The sequence below is a fragment of the Trachymyrmex cornetzi genome, unplaced genomic scaffold, assembly GCF_001594075.2.
Source record: "Trachymyrmex cornetzi isolate Tcor2-1 unplaced genomic scaffold, Tcor1.1 scaffold35, whole genome shotgun sequence".
NCBI classification, from domain to species: Eukaryota; Metazoa; Arthropoda; class Insecta; order Hymenoptera; family Formicidae; genus Trachymyrmex; species Trachymyrmex cornetzi.
Genome location: NW_017298213.1, coordinates 1,041,767 through 1,054,124, shown reverse-complemented (window position 1 = coordinate 1,054,124; position 12,358 = coordinate 1,041,767). Strand labels below are relative to the sequence as shown.

The 12,358-nt window shown below is 29.2% G+C and overlaps 1 protein-coding gene across 2 annotated transcripts in view; it reads right to left on the bottom strand.

Annotated features, from left to right (window-relative positions):
- LOC108763306 (sialin) overlaps positions 1 to 11,837 on the bottom strand; it is a 16,331-nt gene extending 4,494 nt beyond the window's left edge. The window contains exons 1-3 of one of the 2 annotated variants that reach the window (XM_018510812.1): positions 11,645 to 11,837; positions 6,752 to 7,131; positions 946 to 1,133 (exon numbers count right to left, since the gene is read on the bottom strand). In XM_018510812.1, the coding sequence (XP_018366314.1) occupies positions 946 to 1,133; positions 6,752 to 6,776 (213 nt within the window). In that variant the 5' untranslated portion in view covers positions 6,777 to 7,131; positions 11,645 to 11,837. Of the gene's footprint in view, positions 1 to 945; positions 1,134 to 6,751; positions 7,302 to 11,644 lie in introns of those variants that run through there. The other variant, XM_018510813.1, reaches the window with a different exon arrangement.
- Positions 11,838 to 12,358: the final 521 nt, after the last annotated feature.

Genomic DNA, 12,358 nt, shown 5'->3' with positions numbered 1-12,358 from the left:
GTGCTCGGTGCGGGCGCCGACTCTGATAAACTAATTATGTTGCATGTGTTAGAGTTAGCAACAAAATCGGAAATGGGATTATTTCGATAGTATACGTTACAAGGAACATTTTGATACCAAAAACTTCCGAGCAACAAATTCTTTAAACAATCTTTTAGTGTATAAAGTGCTCGGCGCGGGCGCCGACACCGATTAACTAATTATTTTGCATGTGTTAGAGTTAGCAACAAAATCGGAAATGGGTATATTTCGATAGTATACGTTACAAGGAACATTTTGGTACCAAAAATTTCCGAGCAACTAACTCTGTACATGTATCTTTTAATCGTGACGCTGCTACGCGTGACGATGTAATTTTGTTAATTTATGGATATTTATTTAACAATTGAATTTTTTTGATGTTTTTTTGCACTATTCTGGAGCAACAAAAAAGCAACAAAATGTGGAGTACTTGTTTTTTTGATATTGCAGCTATATATCCGTTTTTTGACTATGGGGGGGGGGTCCAGCTTTCCATTAAGCTGGACCTACTCATTTTTTATTTTTTTTTACTGCGGAACGGTTGGAGCAACAAAATTCTTTCTGGAGCAACAAATTAGCAACAAAAGAGCACTAAATTTTTCAATATATCCGGATCCGATTTGCGCTGGTGGGGGGTCCAGCTTAATAGGAGTAGTATTAATTGACAACAAAATCGAAGGTTTCACCTTTTCGGAAGTCTATCCTAAAAGAATTCTATTACATAAAGAAATATCTGTTAATAATGCTCGGAGTAAGCCATTATTTAAATGTATTACATTTGGTGCTGTAATATAATATATATTTAATTAATTATCTGAATCATTCACATCACGCATTTTAATATAATATTTGCAATATTCTTATCAATAATTACGTAGACTGACAATATATTCACGTGCAAATCTTGCGAATGTGTAGACTTACATCTTTAAGCGCGACACTCTTATTGCTTTTTATATTTGCTATATTGCAAGCTGGTCCGACGCCACCGTCTTTGCTTGTAGTGTTTACCATGGCGACAATAGATATAGATAAATTAGTACGAATGACGTAGGAGAACATACAAGCCAAGAACATCATTGCTCCGAGGATTCCTCTCCGAGGGATCTTCTCTGTAACACACGTGAATGCTTATTGTTATAAATAGTCAATTAAGATAATAATTATATCAGTTTACTAAATATAATATATTTCTTAACAATATAATAATAATGTATTAACAACTCATAATAGTAATTTAATAGACAATTCAATATATTTCAAAAACAATTTTTTTACAAACTTATAATTATTACTAAAATATATCAATTTCAATATTTGCTTACATTAAGGGGATCCTAAAGTTGTTTGTATTACCGGCTAAACTATATAATTTTTGTGTAACAATTACTTTTTTCGTCTCTTACTGATTTAAAAATCCTTTTCCAAGATTAAAATATACGTACTAATACGTGTCTGTGAGATGGAGTCTATGCTGAGAATGACAAAAAATTTCGAAATCGAAATCTTTACCATTTCTTAGTCCAATATGATGCTCCAGAACTGTCACGTCGCGTCGTGACAACATTTACTTCATGTAAAACTTATGCAATCTACTATACTTATGAAATAATAGTCCAAAGACTAGTAATTTGCATGAAGAAACAACGTGCAGATCTTAAAATTGAACTTACACTAATTAAAACGTAATTGTTACACGAAAATTTATGTTACGTGTGACATGCGTGAGTGAGATATAGGATGTGTCAATAATACGTAAATCGTCTGTGTGTAAGTACTATTTACAAAATGATTAATCGTCTTCAGGATCCCCTTAAGCTAACGAGACATTTAGAAGTTGTAAATAATTCTTGTATTATTTTAGTAAATTCTTGTATTATTTTAATTATTATTATTATTACTATTGCAATTAATAAACTTTTTGCAATATTTATTAATTGTTTTTATTAAAGTACTTGTGCATATTTCATGCCGGAATAATACAAGAATGATCATTGTATAACGCGAAGCACTTCTGTTCGCTCCACTAGAACGTGAAATCGAGAATGACCTTTGAACCGGCACATAATACCTAATAATCTTAAATAAAAAACGAACGATGATCTTCAACAATAAACATCTTGTTTCGTTAAGTACATAATATCCAACAAAAGTGCAGATACAATTTGCGTAATCGTTTTGCGATACATCATCATACTATTAAAAAAACAAGAACTTCATGTACAAAATAAAATTTAAAAAATATTTTCTAAGATACAACTTATACATGAAGATAATTTCTGTCATTTTTCATTAAATTATTGTAGTTTTAATATTATATAATAGTTAATATTATATAATAATAATTTCATTATTATCACATTATTATCTTTTCATTTATTATTAAAATTTTGTAATGTAACATATATATTCACTATCTTACCAAAACACATAGTTAATAATATGTTGTGTTTTAAACTACAAAACTAATTCAGATGCAACTCGTAAACAACCCTGACCATATTTCAAGGGAATCTCATTCAAGGTAAAGTATTGACGCATTACCTCAGAAGGTTACGGCATATACATGCCTGATCGAGCAATTTTACTTCTCTCTTGTATTAATGATAGCACATAGTTTTATTGAATTGCTGATAATTGCAAAATACGACATGAAAACAATAATATATAAAAATAAGATACTGCATATAAGAATTATTCATAGATTACGTAATTCGTTAAAAAATCAATTCTAAATAAAATTAAGTTTCTATTTACAGCATAATAATTGTTTCAATTAAATCAAGAATTAGAAGATAATACTTATAACTTTATTTATCATTGAAATAGGATTGCAAATGGATATTTTTTGCAATAAAAGAATCTTTAATTAAATTTGAACTAAATAATTATCACATTTTTAAATAAATTTTAACAAAAATTTGATTTATCTACTAAACTACTTTTGTATGATTAAAAATTTGTGATAAATTGTATCTTTTATCAATTTTTTGATTAAAGAATTAATTTACAATTTAATAAATTTGTAATTAATGATTTCCGCAATAGTTAATTAACAAGATATTAATTACTAAAAATTGCCAAATATTGATCTTGAATAATTTTTTACTCAAATACTATCAACTTTATAGAAAAGCTGCAAGATTCAAAAATCATTTATTTTCTTCTCATAAAGTTCTCAGAATTTTTTAATACCGTATTTTCTCATGTTGATAAAAATAAGAAAATGCAGTACTAAACGGTTAATAAAGAATTCTGAAAAAATTCTCAGAACTTTATGAGAAGAAAATAAATGGTTTTTGTCTCTTGCAGTTTTTCTGTAAAGTTGATAGTATTTGAGTAAAAAATTATTCAAGACCAATATTTTGCAATTTTTAGTAATTAATATCTTGTTAACTATTGCGCAAATTACAAAATGGTAGAAAACTTTTCGACTAGTCCGCTCTATCTACATAAAAGCGATTGGCAAAAACTTTCGGGACACCCTGTATATTATATAGTATAATACTATATACATGATGCGACTTTTAATTTTAAATCAATAACTGTTATTAAAAGATTAAACGCTTTACATTTATCATCCTGATATAAGCAATATATCTTTGGCATATGAATTATTTGCAGGCTAATCATTAGTTACAAATTTATTAAATTGTAAATTAATTCTTTAATCAAAAAATTGATAAAAGATAAAATTTATCACAAATTTTTAATCATACAAAAGTAGTTTAGTAAACAAATCAAATTTTTGTTAAAATTTATTTAAAAATGTGAATTACTTAATTCAAATTTAATTAAAAATTCTTTTATTGCAAAAAAATATCCATTTGCAATCTTATTTCAATGATAAATAAAATTATAAGTATTATCTTCTAATTCTTGATTTATTGAAACAATTATTATGCTGTAAATAGAAACTTAATTTTATTTAGAATTGATTTTTTAACGAATTACGTAATCTCTATGAATAATTTTTATATGCAGTATCTTATTTTTATATATTATTGTTTTCATGTCGTTTTAATTACTTCTGTAACATTTATATATATATCCTTTATATTATATTCTCTATATTCATTTGAACAACTACGCGCATGTTCAAAGGTCAGAGAACGACACGCGTTTAATGATCGATAAAAATAATGCGATATTGTATATTTATCACAACGATGTAATGACATGTACAAATATAATCGCAAGCTATGATTTAAATTATATCGAGTTGCATTTTTATAAAAAAAAGCAAGTGTGCAACATCATTATATAAGTATGCAACGTCATTATGCAAAACAATAATAAGACAAACAATATTTTAAATCACCATTCTCTAAATTGTATAATACTTTTTTGTACGATAATTAAATACGTACTGATAGATCATATATTACGCGAATCGCAATAATATTTATTCTCTCTCTCTTCCCCTCATTTACTCACAATTCACACAGAGATTTCATAAAAAATATATTTAGATACAAAATAGTTCGGATAGCCAGATCACGTTTACGACATAGCGTTCCAGGTAATTTCCTACGCATTAAACACAAGTCATCTATCTCATTAACATGTGGTTCGCACAGCTGTGAATATATGTGTCCAATATCTATTGTCCCAACTATTATATTAAAAAGAAACCTTAAACAAAATTAAAAATGTTCTATGTATAGGAAGCCAAATTTTCTTATCCAGATAAATAATATTTTTAAATAATTTTAATTAAAAATTATTTAAAATGTTAGGAAATATATAATGTTAAGAAATGAAGAAAACGAAGAACAGTATTTTTCGATAATTATTCGGATTAACGGACATCGCGCCGATGACTTTGACCTTGACATATGTTATCAAGGTCATGTCATGACTATGAGCAATATTCAAAAGGTTTTAGGTGGCGGTCACCATTCATTCAAAAGTTATTAACAAATATAGTTTAAAAAATGATGACTTATTTCTGCTATATAATGACAGGCATATGACTTTCCATGCAAAGGGAGGTTCACTCCATCTCCTTCCCTGTTTAGGAAAAAATCGGTCGCCCCTTGGCAGTCGTACGCCCTTAGTCAGGAAGTGTATAAGGTAGTTTTTAATATTGAATATGATAGAAATAAGATATTGTTTTTTAAACTTTATTGTTAATTTCTTTTAAACGAACAGCGACCGTCACTTAAAATTTTTTGAAAATCACTCAAGATCATGACCTTGATAACATATATTAAGGTCAAGGTCAGCGCGGTTTTTCTTATAAATAATTTACTACTGAAAATAAAATAAAAATAACGAATTTTCATTCACAAATTTAATTGTCAAAGAATTCAAGCACTAATAACGAGAGAATTATAATGATTTTTTTATAGATTTTTCCTAAATACCCAAATTGACTTTCTAAACCTGCATTATCTGTTTCTCAAAGAAAAATTATTAAAGATTTAGATTGGTGTTTCTACTATACTTTGTACAGCCTGCACATCGATCAACTTCGATAAATTGTATGTATTAAATATTGATTCGTATTACATATATATATATATATATCTTTTTTTTAAACAGACTGTGCCAGCATTGGATAAACGTGGACGAGCAACTAGCCTATTCCATAAGTCTATTTTTACTAAGTGAACGGCACGAAATAGCAGCTTGAGTTACAGTACGAAATTGAAGACTTGGATAGAAACGCTTGGATAAAACACCGTCGTAAAAATACTAATGCGTTACACGTGACAGGTTAATACGATGCGCAATGTTTGCTAATTTGAATTTTCATTGGATCGAACGACATGTCGCAAAGTCATGAGTATCGCCTGATGTTGTGCATTGGCTCCCTGAAATCTTTGTATGAATGTGCACGCACGCGATTATGTAATGCTTATCATTTCAAATTATCCTTATCATATAGGAAGTTTTTGTAATTAACAGAGTAATGTAAATTTGCATACTGCATAATTATGTTTATGAAAATTACTTTACAGAGCCTTTACCGAGAGAAATATACATTCTTTTTTGCTAAAATATATTGATATATAAATAAAAACACGTATATCTTATATTTTAAAAAATATTGATACACGAAATGAGTTGTAATTTCGTTTTAACTATGGCAATTGTGATTTTCCATCACACTCACTGACAACCAAGTCAATTATTTGAATTATTATTCATATTCTATATTTAACTATATAAAAGCATATATGAGTAACTTTGAAATTTATTTACTGACGTCCACGAAATACTTTGCCAATATACATATATTGGCAAAGATATTTGAATACTGACCTATCGTAACATTTAACATGGAAAACTTGAAATTGATATAATTTAAATAATATTACAGATACTGAATACACACACATGTCCCTTGATAGATTGACATAATTTCTACATATGTAAAAGTAGTATTACGACTTTATTAATACATTATACATTTGCATTTATAATATAGAATATGGTATTTACGGAATCAATATACAGTTATAAATATTGGAATAATAGGGCCTCAATTTCCAAGAAACTTTATATTTAATTGAAAATAATAAATTAGTACATATCTAACCTAATCTAAAGAATGATATAATAGAATAATAAAAATAAAAATTGATACAACTAAAAATACCATTGTAAAGCAACAAAGATGTAAGACAATAAGAAGCAATGCCTATCGCTTGTTATTGAAAAACGTAACATTAGATCAAATCACAGCTCATTATGCAGTTAATAATCATCAGTCAGCACTTACCATTGAACTTCCGGAAGAGAGCCATTTTCGCTATTTGCTGCGAATGTACGTCGCAAACGTGTTATCAATGTGAGGACGCTAGATGCTGCCAGATGCTGCGCACACGGTGCTAACGAGCAGAAAGAAAGATTCTCACGTTCGATTCTTTAACGCTACCAAGCGCGAATTCTCATCGATCGGCAGTCGACTTCGCGACTGAGCTGAGATCAATTCGCTTTCCGCTTTTCGATGTTCAATCACTTCACTGTCGACAGCGTTGCGTCATATCATCCCGCGGGTTTTGAAGTCAGTGGTGACGCTTCTCCACCTTTGCTATATCTCCACGTTTGACGTCGACACACTCGACACGGTCCTCCGGGATACTTCGGTCACGAGGATGTCTGAAAAACACGCGGCATCCGCCGTTACGCTCGCATCACGTACACCAACCGCGATTTCTATATTTAAATTACGATATCGAAGTCCGGGGTTGTGCAATATTGTGTCGCATAACCACGTGTTGGACTGAGGAAGAGTGACAAAGTGAACTTTAAACTGGAGCAGGCGCGAACCCAAGGAACTTAATCGATCTTATGAGTTTAATTGTCAATTTATCAAGGAAAGATAAAAAATTATTTTTTTTTTACGAGAATTATGTTTGAAGAAAAATTTTTTTACAAGAATTATGTAACAGAAACTAGTCTTTTCGTTCTTGCTTGCAATCAATAAATTAATTTTTTTCTATTGTTTTAGATGATACTGTTTATTTTCTAAAATTTTATGAAAAAGTAAATTTGATACTAAAACTTTTATCAATTGTACTGTACGATAAAATAATTACCAAGAGTAAAGAGTAAATAATAACTCCTGAGATCTGTTGAAAGAATGAAAAAAACTCTAATCATAATTTTAGACACATCAAAATTGTTATTCATGAAACATTAATAGAATTAGATATGCGACGCATATAGATATTAATTTACAATTTTAAATATAATATATATTGTATTTTTTTCATTGAAGATGATTTTATTCAAGGTTGAAACATTTAAATTTCATATGTACAGGGTGTTACAGATACATACTAGGCAGTACGACGGGTTGCGCGTTATAAAGTCACTGTCATTTTCTATTAAACCACGCTTGGCCATGCAAAGTTTGCCACGCAACCCGTCGTACTGCCTAGTATGTATCTGTAACACCCTGTACTTATAATTTACATATAATGTGAATAATAATTGGCTAATAATAATTGGCTAGGTCTAATAGTCCGTTTTATTTCTTATATTATATTTAAATTCTTTAATAATTGTTTTCTTATCAATGGATTTTTTAGCACGGAAGAGAGATAAAGCTATAGAATCCAGATACGCAAGATCTTCAATGCTTCTATTAAGAGTCAGGACAAATTAATTGATTTATGGGAGAATAAAAGTCGCAAAATTAATAAAACTAAATTGATAAATTTAGCTTCACGTGAGAGATATAAAAAAAGAGCAAGAATTAAATAAAGATTTAAGTAATTTAAATACATAATGTTTTTATCTATGTTTGTATTCTAATTAGTTCTAAGAACGCATTCTAATTTTAAACTACAATATTAAAATAAAGTTTTTACTTTCTTTTTTGCAATTTATATCTTTATTTTTACCTTCTATTCTTTTACAGTATTAAGATTAATCAACGTTTTAATCTTTCGTATATAAATTCGTAAATTTTTAATAGAATTTATCGTCTTCATATTAGCATTTATTTGTAATATCCTACATTTAATCCGGCACAATACTAGAATTACTCGAACTTGCGCAATGCTATATGTAATGCATTTACGGAATACTTGAGAATCGATTGTAGATTTTGAGAAATTACGAGTTGCTAATAAATTTATTTAATTAGTAAGTTGAGAAATTTTAAAAAGGTACATTAATTGGAATTAGCGAATGTGTTTAAAACTATTGCTTTGTTGATTATTATAATATAAAGAAAATAATGTATGGACAAACACTGAAAATTATTTCAAACATAAATTTAATACTCAGTAAGGACAAGATTGTTAAATTTTTCTAAACTTACTTGTTGGTTTATAAAAAAAATTATATTATAGTTCGTGTACACAAAATAAATCGTAAGGCATTACGAAAATATTTAAAAAATTGAAGTTTAAATCACACAAACCACGTAATTATGTGTCACATTAGGCAATATTGACATAAGTGATACGGAAAAATGCGATAAGTTTGCCAAATTTGTCATTCTTCGATAGACCTCGAATACAATACCCTCAAAACATTTATGTAGGGTTTTCTTTTCATTGACACTACACTTTTAACACTAAATCTCTTTATCTCATTTTTAATCTTTTGTTTAACAATCATATATCAGATACGAGATAAGAAAAACATAATACAAGCGAATTATCTACTGAGCGCTGTGTAATGTCATACAGGAATACGAATCCTCGTCTTTAATTACAATCGTGTAAACAATTATAAGAAGTGCCACGTATGGAGTAGCTAGTTATTATAAAGTAGGTAATTATTAATATCTATATATAACTACTAATATACTATATTTACAAAACAATAATTTGCAAATTTTAATTCGTATATTTTAATTCGTACGTTGTAAATAAAGAATAGCTATTTCAACTATTGTAATCGTTCATTATCATTTATTAATTTCAATATTCTTTTTTTTATTCCATTAATTCTTTGTGTGGATCACAAATAAAATTAGCATTTAAAAAATATAAATTACTTAAATTTAAATCTAATAAATTTGAAAAAGAAAAAAACGTATAATTTTAAATTTAAAAAAATAAATTCAAATTTATTCTTTTACAAGTTCCTTGAAGACTAGATAATATTTGCAAATTTTTCTATTATCGAACATCTCCCACTAACCGCTGTGTCTGTGTTTGGTATTTCTATTATCAATGAGAGAAAGCACTTTACTTCAAATTATCTTAACAGGATACTTCCGGATACAGATTTTACATTCACAAACATTATTCAAGTTGCAAATGTGTGAATCACTTCAATTACGTATCTACGGACGGTTGATAAAGTTAATCACAACTCGCTGATTCCATGACACGTTATGACACTCGTCACACAACTGTCTATATTGTCAGATATTTTTGCAAAAGTGAATTATTTCAATCAGGTAAGAAAAACTATTGATCGAACTATGACAGATACTTCTACAACCGCGCCAGTTGCAACAATTTTCGAATTTTCCTCAAAGAGTCATGTTAGATATTTCAAGAATTGTTCAAGCTTCCGCTTCTATGAAACGCAATTATACGCGATCTTATCTAATTTACACAATGAGCGTACAATTGCAAGAGATGATACATCAGTCGTACGTTTTAATTATGTATATAACAATTATTTAAAAAATTATAGAAAAAATATAAAAATCGAATGATAAAATTCGCGTCAAAATTCAATAATTTTGTAATTTTAATTTATAAATAAATATAAATTTTGGTATTTTTCGTGATACATGTTCTTAAAAAGAAACAGATTTATTGTTTTCTTTTAAAATAATTTATCAGTATTTTCGTAAAAAAATTTTATATTTATAATTTATATATGTATAAGGCAAAATTTGATTATAATTTTATTACATTAACAATTTTCCCGTTATTCCCGTTATTGCTTTCCCCCGAAATAATATTCTGTATTCTTTAGTCTTCTACTTTTTTGAAAAAAGTCCCATTAATATCGAAAACGTCACATTTGCAATTCTGGCTAAAATTATATGATATCGTACAGAGGCATGGCCTTCATTACGTCACAGATAAACGGCAACAGGTATAATTACATGTAAGATAAATTTATATAATATATACGCGTAATAATTTATTTCCGACAATTTTTGTAATACTGAGGAAGGTCTAATTTAAGACTGAACCGTCTATTTTATTGTAATATTTCAAATACAAATATTTTTAAGCCATCCACATCTGGCGTTCGTGGTGTATGCCTTCTTAATTATATTGTTTTACCACGGTATAATCTATTTTGTTTATAAATTTATATACTCGAGCACATTTTCATTATGATATTTATGAATAGTCTGACAACAGATTGATAAGTCACACCTCTTTTATGACATGCGTTTTCTGAATTTGGCAGTTGTCTTTCTAATTTTGTTCATATAGAACGTAGTACACATTGTTACTTATGTCGATTTACACTGCAAAACCGGACATGTCAATGCAGCGGTAAACATCACGTCATCAAATGACGGTTTGATTTATTGTTAAAGTCACATTGAAGAAAATCATCTTTTTTTCAACTACAAACTTATCATTTCTTTCACAGACGTCATTAATCGTCGCGATTTTATTGCTGTATAATTATTCAATAAATCTTTCTTATTCGATATATATTAATTCTTGTATTTACTTTATTATAAATAATAATTGAATTATATTAAATATTTATTACAATTATGTTATATAAGTTGTATGCAATATTATATTATTCTAAATATTTTTATTAAAGAAGCTAAATGCTTTTGATTCAATAGCAATTAAAATTTCTTTGAGACGACAGCTCTAATACCGCCCTAAACAGCACCGCTTTGAAATGACCAAATAATTCTTTCGTCGCCAAGGGCAATAACGATTGAATACAATGACCTGCTGACGTCGCGGCAATAAGCTGTAAAAGGCTTTCATTTACGAGTCGGCGGCGACTCGAAGACGATCTTGAATAGGATCAACTTCGATCTTATTAACCCACGACTTATAACCGATTTTCTCCTTTATCCCATACTTGTCGCCGGTGGGAAAATTGCGCGCGAAACCGACTTTATAAGGATCGATAAAGGCACGGCTATCTAGCAGGACGCGCGGCCGAAGCAAAAAACACTGCCACGTGTATTTCGGTATGAGATGCGTACCTGGGAATCTGATTAACCACGAGCGAATATGTCGTCGGTGACGTTGATGCTGAGATTTTCGCGAACGCGTTTCTTTCGTTACTGAATGATCTCAATCGCGTTCTTCACCATGGACCCGACGGGTAACGACACAAACGTTCGGAGCTCAGAGCACGACTGAACACCACTGAACACAACTGAAGTGACGGGAGTTGGGACTGTTGGGAGTTATTGGTGCCCTACTGCCACTCGCACTTCGCGGTTGCCACTTACTTCCTTTAATTGAGTATTGCTCACAGCACGAATAGCGCACAGTGGAGAATGACATCGAATATTGAATTTGTTCGTCTTAGGGGCCGATTCTGTAACTCTTAACGACAGTCGTTGATGTCGTTGCGCAGATATTATGTAGAGTAAAAAAGCTGCGCAACGACATCAACGATTGTCGTTAAGAGTTACAGAATCGGCCCCTTAATATACGTAGTCATAACGATATTTTATTATATCATAAAAAGAGTTGTAATATGATTATAAATTATAATTATAAATTGTGTATCATACATATAATTTATAAATAATATCCGACTATTGTATAGAATATTTAATATAAGTAAAAAGGAGCCTGGTTTTGATGCCTTTTTTACTGTATGGTAATATATTTATGATACATTTTAATAATGCTAAAAATATATATACATGCATATGTGTACTAGACAATATATAGTAGTTAAGATA